General features: G+C 38.4%; 1 protein-coding gene across 1 annotated transcript; it reads left to right on the top strand.

Annotated features, from left to right (window-relative positions):
* The first annotated feature begins 1,046 nt into the window (after positions 1-1,046).
* Positions 1,047-17,706, top strand: LOC145209353 (glycine amidinotransferase, mitochondrial-like). The gene is made up of 10 exons (XM_080079632.1): positions 1,047-1,150; positions 10,327-10,407; positions 10,622-10,726; positions 10,817-11,012; positions 11,283-11,473; positions 15,978-16,076; positions 16,403-16,567; positions 16,942-17,005; positions 17,074-17,190; positions 17,343-17,706. The coding sequence occupies exons 1-10, from the start codon at positions 1,097-1,099 to the stop codon at positions 17,450-17,452; spliced, it is 1,182 nt and encodes a 393-aa protein (XP_079935758.1). The 5' UTR covers positions 1,047-1,096; the 3' UTR covers positions 17,453-17,706.
* Positions 17,707-22,863: the final 5,157 nt, after the last annotated feature.

Below are 22,863 nucleotides of genomic sequence, written 5' to 3'. Positions count from 1 at the left end.
GTGTTGAGCTGTACAATTTGCGTATTTACGCACCACTGTGTAGATAAGTTTTGTTTGTTGTGCGCTAATAAACGGGCGATCACAAAAAAGTACAAACACAGGAATTAGACAAAAACGCGCGTCACGCCTGGTAGTGCGGTACCGTTACCCCTCGGGTTAGTTAAAACGAGAAGAAGAAAGCCAGGTTCTTTACTCCCTGCCATTGGCGGATATGCTTGGAGGCTGCGAGAAGCGGCGCGAAGTGAAGAGAAAGGGGCAGTTACGTCACAATATATGCACAAACTAAAACGAAGCACTTGTAAAAATGCAAACTGACGCAAACGACCCTGGGGCGAGTCTTTTTCATTGCTTAGAAGCGGTTGAAGCAATTAATGAGCAGCGTCACCATGTTCGAGTCATGTTAGGAACGTGTGAGAGGTAGAGAAATCGGCGTTTATAAAGAGGCAATGGCAATTAAAAGAAAAACGCAAATAGCACGCTTCAGAGCGCATAAGCGAAAACGATCGTTAGGTCGCTACAGCATAATAATTTTGAATGTAACCTTTATACACCCAGCAGGCGAGTTGCTGTAAAACGCTGCTCATACAAACGTTGTGTAATTTGGCGTATGAGTGAAATAGTGCCGCGGGCTTCGCTTGTCCTCAGCCTCGCCGTGTGGACCTACTTCCTGAATTGCCATACCAAACCAAACTGCGTAAAACTTTCCATTCGCTTGGCGGTACTGCAGGGGCAAGTAACACAATACAGATTCATTTTTCTTCGTTTTGCCGCGTGGTATATAAGTGGGAAAAGCTTTGGTTGCAGAACGGTTGAAGGTTAGGATAAATGGACCGACAAATGACAGAGCATTCCTGCCAGCCAATGTGATTCTCATCATGCTTACTCATAGACCGTCTAAATGAATCACTTAACCTTCATTTGGCAAGTATCAAAATAAAATCAGGTTTTAGCTGGAGCCTAAACTATTCGGCAATATTGGTCTTACGATATTCAAAATAAAAGATTGGTACAAAAAACTATAGTTCAATCTTACTTATTCAGGTCCAGATTTGTTGGCTAGGTATTTTTTATTAATTGACACTAACAACGTCGAAGAATGAAGCGTGCATTATTGACGTATGGCTCAGTTATCCAACTACAAGCCAGACAGGTGGGTTTTGCAGTGTTGTACATGTAAATGTATGGTTATGTCCGCCTGTTTACAGTAAGGCATTTAACGTCAGATCTGGATGATGTGTTGGATGTCACATGAAACTTTCTGGTCCAACTTGACAATTTATGTGTGTGTGTAACACGTAATCTAAATCATTTTACTAACGTCACACTTGCAAAAGTTAGTTTGTGTTAATTATCAAAGTCACTGTAGTTTCGTTTCGCAACGTTTAAATCTGATGTAGAAAAATTATGTTTAAAATGCGTATTTAAAAAATGCTTTTGAGTAACAGACACACCGCGGCATATCTGCCACTACGATACAGCGCACCGTTTGCAGAAAACTGCACTTAATACTTCAACAAAAATAAAAATTTGAACGTTGAAAAAACAAACCTTAGATAAGATTGGATATAACCAACATAAAAGCCTGCTCAACTCCGGTTAGGCGCAAAGTGACAAACCCTTCCACCATCCGGTGAAACTGTTTAAAGCGCCTAAACAAAAAACTGGCTTGGTTGAATGTTTATTAACAGTTCGATGAAAACGCTTCACAATTACATAGAGGCAAAACAATGTTTAAAACAATGTTCCGTGAGAACGTTTCGTACGGGAAACTAAAAACTATCATTATTTCCTGTTTATCGATCGTGGGCATGAAAACATAACATATCTCCGACTGGAATGTGTTGTCTTTCTGGTCAATAAGCCTTTTTGGTCTAACGTAACCATTTAAGCTATCATATAACTCCACTTAATTTAGACTCCACTCTAAATTTGTGCCGTATTTACTCGATTGTAAGCCGCGGCTTATATTGTTTTTTTTAGCTGGCGTTTGTGCGGCTTATAATCGAGGACGGCTTATATTTTAACTTTATATCAAAACTATTTCTACGCTCCAACATTTTAAATTATTGGGGTTCAAAACATGCATGCGTGTACAGATTAAACGTCGATATACGTTCTGTTGGGTACAGTAACAACAGAAATATGTATGTGAAACAATCGTATCTAATTACATAGAATTTTAAAATTCCAGCGTGCAGCTTAGGCCTACATTTGAGGGCGGCTTACATTATTTTTTTAACACCTTAACATGCGGCTTACAATCGAGGCGGCTTATAAACGAGGGCGGCTTACAATTGAGATACGGTACGGTAAATACGGTATAACCTTACGTTAATGTAGATTGTAGATTTTATTATCAAGCTTATGCTATCGAGTGCGTGAGTTCACTTATTTGCTTATCGTTTTTGTGTAAGAATTATATAGCTACCTATAGTTAAATTATATTATCAAGACAAAAAATCTTCATAAAATAAGATTTCAATAAAAGAAACGCGGACAACTAAAATAAACAATTACACAGAAGTATCCTGGGTTCGAACCCCGTGAACGACAAAGAGCAAATTTCAGTTCTCGCAAAACATAATTGGCTAAAGCAGGGGTCACCAAACACCAAACGACGTCATTTCATCGGGCCCGCTAGAGTAGTTGGTCTTATTATACATCTGATATTGTCCAACTAAGCGACCAGCATCATAACGAGTTTATAAGGAGTGCGCTTTGCGGAACCAACGCGGTCTTAATAAACACAAACAACTTCGTACACTTTCCAAGGGAACAAAAGACCGTTACTGCAATAAGTAATAAATCGTTAGTTGATAAACATTAACCCGGGGTTTTTCCCCTCCTCCCGTAAGCGAGCGCCAATGCCCCTGTTGTGCTTTTTACCACCGTTTAATGCAGCGGTTCTCAAACTGGGGTCCGCGGTGACTTAGGTCCGTCAGGCGGGTTTAGAGGGACCGCGAGGAGCTTAAAGCATTTCCACAATCTTATATAATATGGGATCTTGCGAGTGTATAAGCAAAAATTATATAGACCAATGAGTTTTCTATGACAAAAAGTGGTTCTTTACTTCATTTTCAAGTAACAGAAGAGATTGTTGGCGCACTATGTTTATGTTGTTTTAGTATTGTTTGTGACGTAATAAATTGCCTTGGAAACATTCCCACGCAAAGTCATCATTTGAAACTATACTACATTCATTCTGTTAGGTCAGGTCAGGCTTATACCTGCTACTGGTACCACGTAGCCCAGTACAACCTGTCGCGGGTCGAGTGGCCGTCGGCTAAACCGACTTCCTCACTCGAGGCAACTGCTGCCTTGTAGTCACGCATTGGTTTGTGAAAGGCTAGGGGAGACAACCCTGATTCAAAATCCCTGGAATGTCTCTGAGCAAGTGTCCAGGTAGACGCTCGAAAAAATGATGAACACAAGACTAAAAATGGCCCTCAGTCCCGGGCAAAAAGAGGGTGCTAAGAATCTCCCGGTTCGGATTGCAACTTGGAATACCCGAACGCTTAAAGAAACGGGTACGGTTGAGCTTTTGATGAAGGAAATTGAACGAATGGGAATAGACATATTAGGTGTTACAGAAACACACTGGTCGAATGAGAAGCAAACATTGTGGGAAAGTGGTGGATATATCGTTATACACTCTCCACGGCAAGACGGAATTCATAGACAAGGCGTCGCTATGATCATGAAGAAAGAACTGAAAGAAATGGTAATAGACTATGATTGTATTTCCAGTAGATTACTCAAAGTCACCATGCAGTGGAAAACAACAAAAATCGCTTACTTCATAGTGTATGCCCCAGATTCTAGCCACAGTGACATTTGCTTTGAAAACTTCTTCAGCATTTTGCAAGACGAGATAAATAAACTAAACAGTAACGATAAAATAGTTATGCTTGGTGATTTCAATGCATCAGTAGGTACCGACACTCAAGTTAACTGGCCAAATGTCGTGGGAAAATACGCACAAGGCAACCACAATCAAAGGGGTCTACATCTGCTCCAATTTTGTGCAATTAACGACCTATTCATTGCTAACACCATCTTCAAGCATAAGGAAAGTCGCAGATACACATGGACAGCACCAGACGGATTCACAAAGAAGCAAATTGACTACATACTGATGTCAAAAACGCAACAGTCAGCAGTGAAGAACTGCAGGTCTTACCAGTCTGCAGAAATAGGTTCCGACCACTCTCTAATAATTGCAAACACAACGACAGAAAGTCCAAAAAAGTCCAAACACAAAGTGCACAAACCTCCAAAGCGTTACAACAACGATAAACTAAGCTGTGAGAATACTCGAGAAAAGTTTGAGGCTGTAGTGGGTGAAAGATTTGCAACTCTTCTGAATGATGATCATAATTTGCACCCAAACGAGTTCTACAATGAATTCAAAACCATAGTACACAAAACTGCAGAACAAGAAATAGGCTTCAAACACAAGAACGAAATATCAGGATTACCACAGACAATCATAGATCTCTGTGAGAAACGCAGAGCTGCGAAAAGAAACATGTTAAATAATCCTAAGAACACTGAGCTTAAAGAAAACTACAGAAAACTAAATAAGAAAGTCAATATAGCCGTTAAAAAACAAAAGAACATGAATCTCAGAACCGAAATAATTGAAATGGAGGAAAATTTCAAAAGAAACAACTCTAGAATGCTGTTTAAACGACAGTTACGACAGTTAGAGGGTAAAAGTTACAAATCTACATCAGCAATGAAAGACGCTCAAGGAAAGCTAAAGATGGGGAAACAAGACATCCTTGACATTTGGAAGTCTCACTTTAAGAAACATCTCAACACGCACTTTACGCGTGACCAGGATGCTTTATTTGAATTCGACCAGACTAAGAACGAAGAAGAAGTGTCTATCCCGTCGATAACAGAACAAGAAGTGATTAAAGCAATTAAACAAATGCACAACAGGAAATCACCAGGTGTTGATGGAATAACATCAGAATTATTAAAAGCTGGTGGGGATGGGATGATCAAAACATTGACATTGCTGTTCAATAAAATAATCACAGAAGAAAAAACACCAGAAGATTGGTCTAAGATGATTATAACCCCAATACACAAAAAAGGCGACAAGCTAAATGCCAAAAACTACAGAGCCATTTCACTCTTATCAGTCCCTGGGAAAGTTTTTTGTAAAATACTGATGGTCAGAAACCAGCACTTAATTGAAAGGTATATAAGCAAATCGCAATTCGGTTTCAGACCAGGCAAGGGAACTACGGATGCAATTTTCATAACAAGACAGATAATTGAGAAGGCAAGGGAACACCAAGTCCCATTGCACCTCAACTTCATCGACTTCAAGTCCGCCTTCGATACAATATGGAGGGAGGCGCTCTGGAAGATGCTTGGCCAAATCGGAATTCCCTTACAATACATCAGGATTATGAAAACACTATATGATGACACAAGATGTGCAGTCAATGCAGGAGGCCAACTTACAGACTGGTTTCCAGTTAACGTGGGAGTGAGACAAGGTTGCATAATGTCACCGAGCCTGTTTAATATATTCCTGGAGCATATAATGAAGGACATCAAAAGCCTGGACAAAGAGTTCAAACTAAAAGAGGACATGTCAATTGACATAAGGTACGCAGACGACACTACGTTAATTTCAACTGTGTTCGAAAAACTAAAATTATCAACCCTCGAACTCGAAAAAGCCTGCAGAAAATGGGGCCTGAAGATAAACCCTTCGAAATGCGCAATCATGTCTCCAGAAGAACACGAAGACATCACAATAAACGAACGCATAGTCCCAAAAGTAAGAGAGTTCAAGTTCCTCGGCAGTTTGATCCCTAACTGTGCCTCTGACGTCCAACACAGAATATCCATGGCGTCACAGGCGTTTGGTCGTCTAAGGAGTAACATCTGGACCTCTAGAGACATGTCCAGAACCCTAAAACTCAAGTTATACATCAGGGCTTTAATCCTTCCTATAGCGACGTACGGTTCTGAGTCGTGGACTCTCAGAGAACAGGAGATAAGAGCTCTGCTGGTGTTTGAAATGAAATGCTTCAGAACAATCCTAAGAAGGACACGGAGGGACAGACTCAGCAATGAGCACATTCGAAAGACGCTGGGCATGACCGAGACCATAGAAGATGTGGTGTCGGCGAGGAGACTTCGATGGTTCGGGCATGTCGCCCGAAGCATTGAACTTACAAATTCCACCTACGAGCAAGACTTTGGTAAAGCTAGAAGAAGAGGACGCCCACCAAAGAGATGGACAGACGCCATCAGACAAGAGTGTGGAGTTCCTCTTCTGACGCTAGAGAGGGAAGCGATCAGAAGAAAGAACCTTGTGTCCATCAAAGCGAGGGGACGCCAAGTCCTGTGCATTGATTGATTGATTGATTGATTGATTGTATGTTGTTGTGGGAATGCTTTCGAGAGGAAAAAATTAACTTTTAGTTTGGTAACTTGGCACTTTTATTTTGCCAAGTTATTTTAAATTTTATGATTGGCTTGGACCGCGATGGCTCGAAAGAGTTGCAAAGGGACCGTTCTAACAAAAAATTAAAAAAGTTTGAGAACCGCTGGTTTAATGTACAAATTCTAATGCTTCTTGAAGACGTTACATTTGTCACAATTGCAATGAATGCAAACGATCCATTGGCTGTGTCAGCAGTGGCGGCTCGCGCCTAAAAATTGTGGGGGTGCTGCTCCAAATTTTAGCCTTTGTTGAACAAATATAAGTTAGCAATATATAGAAAAGCTACATTTCTAGTTTTCTTGCCATTGTTTTGAAAAACAAGTACCGTTTTCTGTTTTAGAAAAACAAGTACCGTAATACAAATCTTAATTAGCAACTCCATAGTGACGTAATTTTTGTTACGCAGTAATGTACACGAGTGTAAACAACAGACGATATCATTTGTGTATTTTGTTTACTTGCACAGCGACGGGCCAAACTCAATAACATGCAGTAATAATGTGGAACAAAAACATAGGTGACACGGACTCGAAACGAAGCGGTTGTAAATACGGTAAAACACGACAAGAATATCGAAAAAACAATAAGAAAAAAAGTAATGGGTCGAAAAACTTTGAAGTATTTCAGTTAGACAACATTTAAAAAAATGGTCTTGTTTCAGTAACTTACGGTCACAGTCAGCGTTTAACATATTCTATGACACTTCACAGGTTGTTGTCACACACACAAAAACTAGGCATACAGCTGTTTATTGGTATCATAACTGACAAATTTTACAACCACTTTACATTTGTGTCAGAACTTGTTTATTTTAACATATTTTCTTTGAATTTTTGTGTACAGACTATTATTTGTCTTTCAGATTCTTAACTGCTATACTTGCTGCTTTATTTGCTGGCAAATAGCTTGTAATTGCTTTTTTTAAGTGCAAAACTCCTTGAAGCTTTAAAATTTACAACACTCCCACTTAAATTTAAACCATATTATTAAACCTTGTGCTTCCTTTTTACAACTAAAAAGAATCATAAAGTTATAGTTTGGGCATGGTAATTGATAGCTTCTTCCTTGATACCAAATGACAACTAAGAAACTGTTTTTTTTTTCTATTTAGTACTAGCACTGCAAGTGCAAGTCTTTTGAAAATAATGGTGTTCCTAACAAAGGTTTGCATCCTTTTCAGAGGTAAAAAGAACTGTTTTGCCTTTGCAGGACTCATGGAAACAGCAAACAGGATTTTTCATCCTACTAATTTCACTTGTCAAAACATCATCTAGAATCTAGATTATTTTCAAAGTAATCATGAACATCAGATCTACAGAAACATTTTCATTTGAGTAACTAGCTTTTCTTTGTCAACAATAGGATGTGCTTGGTGGTCACTACTTTCTTGTCTGTAAAATGTTCATTCTTAAGAAACACTTCCTGTGAAGCAATTTAGCAGCTACTGTTTAGACCAGCGGTTCCCAAACTTTTTCATTTTTTTTTCAAAACGGTCCCTTTGCCATTATTTTGAGGGCTCGCGGTCCTTGAGCCTAAATATGTATTTCATAAAAACGAAAGTTGATTTCAGGATTTTAGCTAGTTATGCAAAATTGCGCATAAAAGTCATCCAAACACAGCTTGTGACATCACAGACAAGACAAATGCACTACAATTGTGCGCGAACAATTACATTTTTGATAGTTGTCATTCATTAAAGGCTATTGTTAAGCAATGGAGACAGTTGATTCTCAATTCTACTTTGATTTAAACTTATTTAGTGGCACAAACTGACGCCAAATAAGATTATTGAATTACTTCAACCGCTTCGCGGTCCCCCCAAAATTGCCTCACGGACCCCTAAAGGACCGCGGACCCCATTTTGGGAACCGCTGGTTTAGACAAACAGTACATGTCCATTAAATAATACACATGATTGCACTTGGTTGCAAATACTGTCCACATGGTGTATTAAGAAACCAAAACTTCAAATTGTCTTCACTCAGGTATTTCAAAAATCCTGTTGCTTCCGCAATTGTTTGTTCTGCATTTGATATTGCCTGAATTTCAGTGAGGCATTTAACTTCACAGTCACAAATTTATTTTTTCTTTGATAGCATTAAGAACTAAAACTGAGTATTTCTTGTTGTTGCTTATTCCTGCATGGCATTGGAGTAGCAGATATTTTATACCATATTTTCTTAAAAGTTTTTAATTCAGTTATTTATTATAAATGTTTATCGTGACTTTTCAAGGTGTTTAATTCAATGATAACTGCAACAACTGAAACCCACTTACCAGTGATGGGGAGACTCGAGTCAGTGACTCGACTCGAGTCCGACTCGAGTCAGCTTTTCAAAAGACTTGACTTGACTCGAGTCTCAGTTGTGAAAAGACTCGACTTGACTTGGACTCGTCTTAGTAGAGACTCGACTCGGACTCGGACTCGTTATTTCATCAACAAAACGGAAATTTCTTATAATAGATAACCTGTTCAGTTGGCTTCAACCAAACATTAGCAGCAATTTACTGTGCGGTGCGAAGTTATTTTTGCTTAATTTTAACGTACGAAGTCGCTGCTACATTTTGCTAAACTTTCTTACGCTGACATTAAGCGTTGTACTAATTGCTTGGGTTTTAAGGTAATCGAATGCAGTACATGCCAAGGCCAAGTATTCGCTTTAAGCGCTTATATTACTGAACAAACGTTCTAGCGCATGCAGTAAAATATGAATTTTCGGTTTTCAAAAACTCCTTTGAACAGGTTAACGTTCTTTTCCACAATGTTTAATCAGTGTCAATTAACAGGATTTATTAAAGTTAACCCTACTCTGAATTAATAGGATTTGTTCATTGTAATGAAGCGGTGTCCGTTTTAAGTTAAAAAGGGCGCGATGAAACATTCAAATAGATTAACTATCTAAACCTTTTTTCAAAAACTTTTTGTGACTTGCCTTGACTCGAACTGCTAATGACTTGACTCGACTTGAGACTCGAACCGCTAATGACTCGACTCGACTTGAGACTCGAACCCCTTCTGACTCGACTTGACTTGGGACTCGAACCCCTAATGACTTGACTTGACTTGAGACTCGACTGATGGGACTCGTTACCCAACCCTGCCACTTACAGTCATCTTAAAAAGTTACCACTAACCTTCAAACAAATAAATTATAAGATGGCAAAATAATTATCTAACTGTTCTCACTGCCGAACTTAAGAATATAGTACACGGGTTTGGCTTTGGAGTTCACTGACTCGAAGCAGACAACTCAACTAGCGCTACGTCACAGGAGGGGCTGCGGCAGCCACAGCCCCCTGTCGCCTATTTCGCCCGGCATGTAGCTTTTCCAAGTGCGCATGCGCACAACTGCAAAACGTCACGAAACTGGAGCTGCAGCTCGACCATAGAAAACATATTAATGCAATATTTTTTTTAAAAGGAAAAAAATGCCGATCAAGGTGGATTTTTTTCTAATTTTATATTGCTAAAGAATAAAAAAGAATATAATGGAAGTTATCTGTAATATTGTGGTAGGAATATTAAGTAAAAATATCTAAGGGGTGCTGCAGCTCCGCAGCACCCTCGCACGAGCCGCCCCTGTGTGTCAGTGACTCACCAATAATGGTCAACACGACAATAAACGGCTTTTCTAATACAACCGACGCAGCACCGTGCTCCACGGAAGTCAGCAACGAAAAGAACTAAACCACGTTGCGGAATCAATAGAAATCGGCAATTACTGGCAAATAAGATGTAACATACATGTTGTTTATACGCAACACCGTTCTAAAGCCACACATGCATGCAATTATAACGGTAGACTAGAAAATAGCAAATATATTTTTAAAAGTTTTTTTTTTATTACTAGAATGTTATTGCCTCTCGCTCGAAGCTGGTTGTGGCGGTTCAAGCTACACGCAAACAACATGCAGATACAGCTGGACAAAAGGTGAATGTTTTATCACCCCTCTCTGTGGATATCTGCACCACCTTGTTATTATTTCGCCAACTACTGCCTTTTGGTACACGCTTTTATCCCTATTGTTAATAAAACACTATCAGCAATCGTTTGAACTATTTATGACGTCATAACTGTTACGTTATGCGTCGCCAATTGATTCCACGTAAAGTAAAGTTATCGTATATTCAACGTTGACCGACAGATAAAATCGCCAGTCTGTTCTTACAACGAGTGGGACCCACTTGATGAGGTGATCGTCGGTCGCCCTGAAAACGCGTGCGTACCCCCGCTTACTCACGAAGTAAAGGTATGACAATCTATGCATATTATCAAGTTTATATTTTTAGATCCCTTGCATTAGCTTTGGAATTAATGAACTTCACCTTTGTGTTTCCAGGCTATCACCAGTCATCAGCAGTGGGAGTTTTTTCGAAAGTTCGGGGGCCAATTTTTCCCACAAGAGCACGTGAAAAAAGCGGTGTCCCAAATCGAAGAAATGTGCAATGTGTTACGCCACGAAGGCGTCACAGTGAGGCGTCCTGACATAGTAGATTGGAGCAAAACCTACGAAACACCAGATTTTAAATCCAAAGGTAGATAAATAATAAAATAAAATTATATGACAATAACTGTTTAAGTGTTAATATAAAAAAAAACAGAGAAAGGGTAAAATGAGAACAACGTCACCTATCTTGTGTATTTTAGGTGTATGCACTAAGCGCCTAAAACAAGCGACATTTTCAACCGAATTTATGTGCTCTTTTAATTGGACCCCTATATGCCAATAGATAAACTAAAAAAGTTATTACTAAATCAGAAAACTGTCTGTGGCTCGATATTTTTATTCATCACTTTATATGCAGGGATGTACGCAGCTATGCCACGAGATATCTTGATCGTGATTGGTGAAGAAATTATCGAGGCACCAATGGCTTGGCGTTCCAGGTTTTTCGAATATCGCGCTTATCGGTCACTGATGAAAGAATATTTTCAAGCCGGGGCTAAATGGACCACTGCTCCTAAGCCTCTTATGAGTGATGAGTTATATGATCAGGTAAGCGAATGTTGTTTCGTGCTGCTTTTGCCATGTGGAATTGCGACATCAAAAAGGGGAAGTACTCAATATACACGTGGACCCAATTATTAACTGAAAAGCCGGCGGTGGCCTTGTTCTCAACATGTTCGTGCATTACGAAGCAACAGTGGGTCACGACTGACAACCCATTTCACTCTGCGAATGCACGAGGTATTCATTTTAGAATGCGCACTCACGTGTATTTTTTGTAGTTCATTGTTTTGTGTCAACAGCGAAAGTGCATTATCTCACCCGAGAAAATCCTTTCGCCCCCTTAGTATTGAAAAACGCTCCAGTGTAGTTGATCTTTCCTAGCAATTGGCCACTTGCCACTTGGTATCATAGACGAACAGCAGCATCAGTGGCGGCTCGTGCTTAAAATTTCTGGGGTGCTGCTCCAAATTTTAGCCTTTATTGAACATATATAAGTTCTCAATATATAGAAAAGCCACATTTCTAGTTTTCTAGCCATTGTTTAGCAAATATATCTATTTTTTGAAGCAATAGGATATTTAACAACTATATTCTGTGGAACACAGTTTTAGTTTTGGCAAAAAAATGGACAAACAAGAAATTGCGGCACTTTTTTTTCTGATCAACCTCTGCAGATTGGTCACGCTTGGATGCTCCGTTGCCACGTGACCATTTTTATCAGTTTTTGCTTGTAATAGCATAGGACGTTTTAGCTTTTTTTCCAAGTTTGTACTAATAAACAGTGGCGGCTCGTGCCTAAAATTTGTGGGGGTGCTGCTCCAAATTTTAGCCTTTATTGAACATATATAAGTTGTCAATATATAGAAAAGCCACATTTCTAGTTTTCTAGCCATTGTTTTGTGAAGAAAAACAAGTAATACAAATCTTAATTAGCAACTCCATTGTGACGTAATTTTTGTTACGCAATACTGCACACGAGTGAAAACAGCAGACGGTATCATTTGTGTATTTTGTTTACTTGCACAGCGATGGACCAAACTTAATAATATGCAGTAATAATGTGGCACAAAACCACACGTGACACAGACTCGAAACGATTTAAATGCGGTTATAAATACGGTAAAGCACAACAACAATATTAAAAATAGTAATAAACTAGAAGGGCGGCTTAGCACATTTTGTTGTTGCATTTACACTATAACCTATTTCAAAAACATATATATATTTCCCATGCTTATTTTGTATAGGGTCCCATATTAGCCATCGTCTTTTATAACCTTAGTTGTTTCTGCAGGCAGAAACTCATGGGTTCCCACACATGTAAAGTTAAAAATAGTGCATTTCAAGCCATGGTCCACATGCCACCCAAATTTTGGCCAATTCCGAATCTGTTTTATAAACTTACCCATTTTAGGGGGTTAGGAGGGTTACTAATGGGGTTTGACACTAAACTAAAAAAATATGAAACCTCAATGACTCAATCCATAGTACTGCAAAATCTGCTAATGTTTAAAATTTCGACCACTAGAGGTGTTTTGAGCAACAATCGGTAATGCTTCTGACGTCATAGGACTGTTAACAACCCCTAACTGTCATGGCACAAAAACGTTCACCAAGCAACCCGCCAACGAGAAACATACAACTGGTTGCCCTTGTAAGACTATGGCGAATCAGAATTTTCATAATTTTTTTCCCAGTAACATACAAATAAGTTTTACACTTTGGGGGCTTGTGGGGTAAATGTTGTGGCTAAAAGGTTGAACACAACAATCGACACAAGCTATCCAAATTTGAGCCAATTCCGACATTGTTTACAAACTCACCCATTTTAGGGGGCTAGCGGGGTAAATACTGGGGTTATCAACAAAAACAAAGTGGTGTGCACATCTACATAACTTTATCTACCATCTGTGTAAATTTCATCCAAATCCATTAAACATTTGATGGAAAAATGAGTCGGACAAACTTTAGGCAGAAAATAACCCAATTTAGGGGGCTAGCGGGGTAAATACTGGGCGTAATCAACAAAAGCAAATCGGGATGCACATCTACATACCTATATCTACCACCTGTGTAAATTTCATTCAAATCCATCAAATATTTGATAGAAAAACAAGTCGGACAAACTTTAACAAGAAAATAACCCATTTTAGGCGCTAGCAGGGTAAATACTGGGGGTAATCAACAAAAGCAAATCGGGATGCACATCTGCATTCCTATATCTACCATCTGTGTAAATTTCATCCAAATCCATCAAACATTTGATGGAAAAACGAGTCGGACAAACTTTGGGAAGAAAAAAAAACAAAGAAAACAAAACAAAAAAAAACAAATTCGAGTAAAATCAATATGTGTCTCCTTCAGGGAAGGGGGCCCATAATGAGTCGAAAAGGTCGAAGTATTTCAGTTGAACAACATTTAAGAAAAACTGGTTATAACAATTACCACCAACTAACACGCTTGCTACTCAGTCATTAATATGGTAATGTTTCATTTTTTACTATGACATTTCATGTTTCAACATTTTCTATGACACTTCACAGATTATGGCAACACAAAAAAAAATAGCCACAAAGCTCTGATTTGTATCATCATAACTGACAAATTTAACAACCACATTACATTTGTGTCAGAACTTGCTGCTATATTTGGTGGCAAATAGCTTATAATTTTTTTTTTAAGTGCAAAACTCCTTCAAGCTTTGCAATTTACAACACTCTCACTTAAATTCAAACCATACTTCTAAACCTTGTGCTTCCTTTTAGCAACCAAAATCAATCATAAACGTATAGTTTGGGCAAAATAATGAATAGCTTATTCCTTCATTTCCGAATGACAACTAAGAAACTGTTTTTTTTTTCTGTTTAGTGTTAGCACTGCAAGTGCAAGTCTTTTGGAAATAATGGTGTTCCTTGAAAGTTCACTTTAAGAAACATTTCCTGTGAAGCAATTTAGCAACTACTGTTTAGAGAAACAGTACATGTCCATTATATCAACACACAAGATTGCACTTGGTTGCACATACTGTTCATATGATGTGTTACTGTAACGCGCCTTTTCAGTTCGATATGGACCTGCAGTTAACAGTTGTTGCAATCTTTATTGGCAATATAAAAACCGGCATATAAAATCCAGACAGGAAAAATCACATCTCTCTTGCACAACGACCAAATCACGACCACCACGTGCATTTATGCCACGTCGAGTATCGCCACGTACAGAACAAACACTGGGGGCGCCAACGAGCACATGTGACGTCATAATTATGTAACATTACGAAACCAAAACTTGAAATTGTCATCACCCAGTTATTTTAAAATTCCTGTTGCTTCTACAATTGTTTGTTCTGCATTTGATATTGCCTGAATTTCATTGAGGCATTTACCTTCTTTCGTAGCATTCAGAACTAAAACTGAGTATTTCTTGTTGTTGCTGCATGACATATTTGGAATAGCAGATGTTTTATCCCATTTTGTTCCTAAATCTTTGTTATTCCGTTATTTATGAAAGGTTAATCGTGACTTTTCTTGCTGTTAAATGCCCTTTTTCAAGGTGTTAGATACACTTTTTAATTCAATGATAACTGCAAAAACTAAAGCCCACTTACAGTATTAAAAAGTCACGACTAACCTTCAAACAAATAAATTGAAAGATGGCGAAATAATTATTTAACTATACTCACTGTCAAACCTAAGAATATAGTACACGGGTTTGGCTTTGGATAAACGCGGAGCAGACAACACAACTACAGGCCGGTTCACACGCTACGTGATTGGTGGAGCTGCCCTGTCGCCTATTTCGCCCGGCATGTAGCTTTTCCAAGTGCGCATGCGCACAAAAACTGGAGCTGCAGCTCCAACATAGATAATTTATTATTGACATATTTTTTTTAAATAAAAATACTGCCGATCGAGACGGAAAATATACCTATTATTGTATATTGCAAAAAGTCTGCTGCGATGTGTCATATAGGAAATGTGTGCAAAAAACGCCTTCCAAGTTTTATCCGGTTAAAGGAACATCTAAACCTAGCTGATCGGCTGCCATAAGGTTAAATAGCTTAGATGCGTATACTGCGTCACCAATCCTAACACTTTAAGTTTATTTTTATTTTTTTAAACTTCGTCAAATGGGACTACAATGGTTATGCTCCGGCATATTCAAAGCCTATTCTGATAAGACATAAACCTATCATAGCTTGCTGTGTAGTTAAGTACAGTAAACCCCAGTTAATTCGGACCCGTTTGGACCAAAGTATTTGTCCGTATTAGACGAATATCTGAATTACCCTATGTGGATTAGTTTCAACCTTCACACATTATACATCATTTGTACGTCGAGTTTTGTCTGAATTAGGCGAAGACCCAGGCTAACCGAGGTTCACTGTTGCTTGTCCGTTTCTCTACTAACGTTGCACTAGGTCAGTTAAAAACACGGTCAATATTTACATTTTATCACACGCTACGTGATTTCACACGCTATCACACGCTACGTGATTTCACACGCTATCACACGCTACGTGATTTACATTTTATATCGTTTATTTTAGAACTACCCAATGGAGTATGTAAAAGATCGTCACAATCTCGCGAGCGAAGGACATTTTAAACAATGTTGTGCGACGTCGCATAAAAAGAAATTATGGAAAGTTACATAAAATTCATACTGATCGATAAAAAAAAAAAAAAAGTAAAGTTTTAAGATGTAGGCATAATGGAATGCATTTATGAATTTTAAGATTTTACGAATCAGCACAATCTTTATATTTAAAACTGAAATATTTTGCTTCATAAAAATTAGCAGAGTGCGAAACGTGCGTTTGAAGTGTTAAATTATCTGTGGTTATTTTTGGTTTGGTTATGCTGTTTTACATCATGAAGTATAATATAAAAATATGTGCCAGACGAACTCAATCGTACCTACTGTATTCACAAACTTTTGATATCTATCTAAACTTGACCTTTATTTTACAAGGTCACAAACTTGTTTGGAATAGAATGGATGGCCCGCCATCTTGGACCAGACTATAACGTGCATTTACTGCAGTTCAAAGATTCAAAGCCAATGCACATTGATGCTACTTTCAACGCTGTTGGACCGGGACTAGTGATTGTCAATCCTGATAGACCATGTTTGCAGGTTGGTCAATATGTTAAAGATCCCAAAATGTGTTATTCTCGAGCATTAAGTCAGCAACTCAAGTTTATTTGCTATGTCACTTTATCACATTGCCACCGTTGGCAGTTACGTAAAACAGCAAGAACACCGGGTTATCGGGTCAAGTGTGATTTGAAAAGTTATTGAGTTCTATGTTCAGGGTATGAGTCGTTTACAATTTCGGACAGAATTGGGATGGTCCTAACTTTGTGTCTATTATTAAATATTTCACGTCACAAAATGCCGCACGATCCTATTTCTATGTTAAACTGCTTGTGGTATGGTTACTATATGACAAACACTACTTCATGCTTGTGTATCGAACATTTTTCAACTCTTCTTTGTTTGTGTTTCAGTCTGAGATGTTCAACAAAGCCGGTTGGAAACTGGTAAAGGCCCCAAAACCAATGGTGCCTGATGGTAAACATGACCACATAGCTGTGATATAGCTGTTTTTATTTCGAGTCAAAACTATGATTTGCACACAGATCATCCATTGTGGATGTCATCAAAATGGTTGAGCATGAACGTTCTTATGTTGGATGAGCGAAGAGTTATGGTTTGTAAACACGAAATACCCACTATAAGAATGTTTGAAAGTCTCGGTAAGAAATTGTTTTAAAAAAGAAATAGTTAAAAGCACGACTTAGTGGTAGGCTATTGTTTAATGTCGGTAAAAGGCACAATGGAAAAATGCTGACGGTAAAACCGGCATTTGTTCCTTTCATTTAAAAGCTTAATTTCGTGTACGTTACAGGAATTAAGGCAATACCAGTCGACATACGGTTTGCCAATTCGCTTGGCGGAGGGTTCCATTGCTGGACCACTGACGTCAGAAGAAGGGGTGTTCTGGAGTCGTACTTTTAAAACAACTTAAAAAAATTGCTGCCCCATTATTGGTCAATGTCTATCCGTAGGAAAAGTACATTGATATAACCGTATTTAGCATTGTTAGGTGAATATTCCCTATGTAGTTTTGTTGTAGTTTGTATGAACCTGGTGCTGTTTGACCGCAAAAAATTATTTGTGTTCCGTTAAAAAAAATGAAACAAACTTTAATGAGGCCTAAATAAGGGCAAATTTGCAAAAAAAAACTTGTATGTGTGTACCCAACCAGTTTCCACATCAATAAAATCAGCAGTTAATTGCATGTATTTAACGTAAATGATCTCTATTGGCTCACTTTTCTTGACAACGCTCTAATCCAGTAGTTTCCCACCGGGGAGGAGTTTCAAAACACAAGAGGAGGAATTAACTTTAATTATAGATGTGGTTTGTAAATGGACACTTGATAAAATACCCAATTTTAAATGTTTTTTGTATGGTTTAGCATCTACTAGTATAGTCTATTTGGGAGAAATGAGAATATTTTGAATTGTTAGGGAAGAAATACATCGATAAAGTTGGGAACCACTGCTAGATAATTAGCAAAATCGATTAAACGTATTTTGACAACATTCGTCGTACCCGTCTTGATAGTTAGTATAACTGCCTCGAGGTATACTTACTTTTTTAGGTTTCCTAGTGTACTTCACAAATCACGTCAACATAAATTCAACAGATTTATTTTTTGTATCACCCCATAATAACACAGACTATGTGTTGGCGCTGTCTTTTAATTAGTGGAGGGCGTGACTCTATGCTCCCAGACAGCTGTTACCGAATTATTTCGGCAGGCCTGATAAATCGATCTTATGCACCAAGCCTGCTTACTTAATTCGCAACCGATCCAGAACCCTGCAATCACGGCTCACCACTAAAGCCAATTATACTCCCTCACACTGGTTTAGCTTATGGGCGCGACTTATATTTAAAACAATGTAAAAGCAAAGTTACACCGGGCACGTGGCAACCCACCACCAACACCAACACCACCACGTTTCACAGCGCACAGAGAAAAGCCATATCAACGACTAGCGACGCGCTATTTAAGGCATGTGGAACAAGAAGGCACATTCCGGCGCAATCAACGTCTTGCAAACCAATCACCCCTAAGGTGAAGCAGCGAGGGTGCCACAACACAAAAACGTAATTAAGGTGCCACAACGAAAAAGAACGAAAACAATAAGTGACGGTGACAAAAATCAACAAGCAAATAAAATTTCGCTACACAGCACAGCAGGGGTGATCGCTTAAATTCCTAGAACGGTTCTCAACGCGCCTTTCCTCGCGCTCAACAACTCCAAGGCACCAAGAGCCAAAATAACAAATTCTTTTATTTAGGCAATTAAGGACAGAGGTGGCGCTCGAGGGTTCAGCAGCAAGACGAGCACAAGGGCAAAAGCGGTTTCTGCAAATATGCACTAATTTAGTTAAGGAAACAGACGAGAAATTATCAGTACAGTTGACTCTTACCGAATTATTATAGGACCAGAGTCACAGTAACATTCAAAGCGATCAGGAGATTTTAGGTTCTGCAAATGCAGCATCAAATTCAATAAACATCACCAAAACACATTAGTAACGACCAGCGAGACTTTAAGCAACAAAGCTTACCGGAATAATACAGTTATTTACACTTTACAGCAACAACAAGTTGGCTGACGACGGTGTGGGATCCGTGGGCCAGAAATGCACAATTACACATTGGACGACCGGCAACAGTTCAGTTAGCACAAATTTCCTATTCGTTACCAAAGAAACAAACATAACCAGTCAATTAAACAAAGCATGCTTTCTCTATAACAGGTGTGGCCAACACGTCGATCGCGATCGACTGGTCGATCGTCTGCTTTTGACTGGTCGATCGCACTAAATTCTCCATTACTAATCAAAAGCTTATCAATTGAAAAACAAATTAAATAATATAAAACAGCACTTCTGACATTTTGACACAACCCACAAATGTGCAATGAGACAATAATAATGTAAATGTCACTCTCTTTGTTGGGTAACAATTGTGATTTTCGTTTGTCGTCACAACTTTAATGTTTGCGTTAACGAAGCAGTTGCAATTGATTGAGGAGATTTAAAAGTTTGAAAAATATGTACATATGCGACGTTTTATTGTTGCAAGAACTAGGTGATGCTTTATAATAAAACTCATGAATATAAATATGTGGTAATTGTCAATCAAATCTCATGCAGAAATTTGCGTTATTGCTTTGTGTAAGTGGTAGCCTAAATTACTACTGATCAGTTGATCGTGTGCAATTAAGAAAATTTTCATCGATCTTAACGACTAACAAGTTGGCCACCCCTGCTCTATAACATCCAGTCGCTAATAAACACGAGGCAGCCACAGGGTTGCCAGGTACTGTCGGCTGAATTCGGACAGTATTTGACTGAAACTCGGACATTTTAGGACAAAAAAACGAGAGCGTACAATTGCAGACAAGGTATCAATATCGAGGTGCCAACTGCCATTTTTGTGCGTTTACGTTCCCTACACTCATAAGCGCCGAGTTTTACACAAACGCAAAGAGGCGGACGTAAAATATGACGTCACTTATGCGTGCAAACACAAGAACTGAAATCCTAACTTAAAGCCCAACAAACTTCCCATGTTTGAAAAAAACGATATGTTTGAAATAATATTTAGTTGTCAATTGCAACACGTTGCTGTAGCATTTATCATTGGTTTCGCAACGTTTAAAAAATGTTTCGTCAACTTGTTGCTTCATATCACCTTAGATAACCATTTCTTACAATACAATTACATTGTACACAACAATGGCCAAACATTCACTGGCAGACAATTATGTGTTTAATGTCATAAACAAGGTACTAAACAAAACAAGTTGCACTTTTAAACCACGTTTTGTGGTAAAAAAGGTTTGCAACCTTCAAAAAGTAGGAAGGAGACAAAAAGTTATTCAATCAGCAAAATTCGGACATATTAAGACAAAAAACTAAATGTCCTAATGATTTTTAGGCGTCGGACACAGCATGTGAAATTAGACCAATTTATTTATTTTTTTCGTTTTTTCAATTTTTCGTTTTTTGTCCGATTTTTACGCCACCTGGCAACCCTGGGCAGCCACGCTTACAAGTCGTGACTTCAGTAAAGCAATGCCAAGGTTGTGACATCATAAGCACCGTTTTTTGTGATAGATAATGTCACCAGGTTGCACAACATTGAGCCATACAAGTAAGTTAAGGCTACTGGCGGGAAACATAGAAAACATAATAATATGTACAATAGCGATGTAACACTGATGGGTAATCTAAAGCAGGGCTTCTCAAACTGTGGGTCGCCACGCCGATTTGGGTCGTAAAATATAATTTTGGGGTCACGAAAAATTATGCGTTGTTATGTCAGTCACAATAAATGGTATACGTGCGTACATTTATTGTGTAAACATCATTCCCGTGTATAGGCTATACCAGGGGTACACAACCTTGTGGCTGCACAGAGACGATTTTGTTCGGCCGTGAACGAGTTTGTTAGAATATATGTGACTGACGGCCGTGACGTAAATAAAACTCTTTTGCCAAATATTTTGATTTTCAAACTGATCTAAACACATTTTGTGGAACTTGAAAGAGTATTACAAGCGTATAGTAGTATACGCCTGACCGTTGTAGTATACGCCTGACGTCATAAAAGCTAAGACTGTCAACTTGTGTGATCAAGTTGGAAATTAATTTAGGCTTTTTAGACGCCATTAAGATGGCACATATATATACACATCAGTAATGTCTTTACATTAGTAATTTTAAAACACAAGTTGGCGAAAAAGGATCTGTGATGCGGCTGTCATAGCGAAAAGGTTGTGCATCCTGGGCTATACCCATCAAGGGGTCGCGTAGAAATTTCTGTTTTAAAATGGGGTCGCATAGCAAGAAAGTTTGAGTATCCCTGATCTAAAGTAGCGGATAAAGAGTAATTAGAGATAAAAAAATTGCCGACATTCATCTCTGCACATAAAAAGACATTCAAATTAGAAAAGTGGCTCAGCACACATTGCCATTGCACATACACTGCGTACACTTTATTTATAATCGGTTAAATTGGGTCCCATATCAGCCACTGTCTTTTATACCCTTAGTTGTTTCTGCAACCAAAAACTCATGGGTCTCCCACACATGCAAAGTTGCAAATAATGCATTTTGCAAAATAACTACGACAAATCTTGATGCTATCTGTTTAAAGAGGGCGATAAAAAAGTCTGCAGACATAATCATGCTATATGCGGTACAAACTATACAAGTCGCAATCGATTCAGCCATTGTTTGCAAAATTTAACCATTTACGGGGTTAATGGAGTAAATGGTTGGGCTACGTGGTAAAACTTCACCTCAAAATGGAATATATTGTCTAAATTTTATAATATTGTTTAAAAAGTTAACCTTTTTAGGGGCTAATGGGATTGACGGTCAAAAAGTGAAAAATGACATATTGCACAAACTGTCAAAATTCCAACCAACTCGGCCAATGTTTAGAAATTACACCTGTTTTAGGGGTTAATGGGGTGAAGGTGGGGCTTACACGGTAAAAGACATTGATGGATGACGTTCTATAAACTGTCTAAATTTCATCCAATTCAGACATTGCTTTAAACATTAGTTGGGTAAATATTGTGGATGCAGGGTGAAACACAACAATCGAAACCTAATTGTGGCAAACTGAACAACTCTCAAAATTTCATCAAATTCGGACATCGTTTTAAAAAATCACCCATTTTAGGGGGCTAGTGGGGTAAATGTTGGGGCTACAACAAATCGACATCTAATTAGGGCAAAATGAACAAACGCTCCTAATTTGAATGCCTTGATTGGGTAAACCATGCAAGGCTTGTTCAAATTCTCTGTTGAAAAACTTTTTGGGCCATTTTTAGACAAAATGGCATTCTTAAGAATTTGTATTTTCCGTAAATAGTGTTAGTAAGTTTTGAGGATATTATTTTAAAGACACTATTGATACTTCTGAACTCCTACTTCTATGTCTCATTCATATTCAAAATCACAATTACAGTTGTAAGGTTGACTTGGTTCAATATGTACAGCGTTTGTTCCCCACAACTGCAGTGGACTAATTTATTTCTGCAGGCAGGATTGTAACCATCTTTACTCATAGCACATTTAGCCAAAGCGTTAACAGTGTTACATTCACAAGTATTAGCATACCTTTGGCATTGCATTTGAACATGTTGCCATCCATTATCTATTCTGGTTGAATGTTATTGCAGCATGTCAGTAGTCTCATCGGTGCCTGACATTTCGGACATTTTGTTTCTGTTTGCAATTGTGGCAGTAGGAACAAGGTTGACTCATCACAGCATGCCTTAGCCACTATATATTTTTGGCATTTGCAGCAGAAGAAATGCCTGCAGTCT

This window comes from Phallusia mammillata, chromosome 1 (genome assembly GCF_965637545.1).
Source record: "Phallusia mammillata chromosome 1, kaPhaMamm4.hap1.1, whole genome shotgun sequence".
In the NCBI taxonomy this organism is placed as follows: domain Eukaryota; kingdom Metazoa; phylum Chordata; class Ascidiacea; order Phlebobranchia; family Ascidiidae; genus Phallusia; species Phallusia mammillata.
The sequence above is the reverse complement of the archived record's forward strand: the minus strand, read 5'-3'. Positions and strand labels throughout refer to the sequence as shown.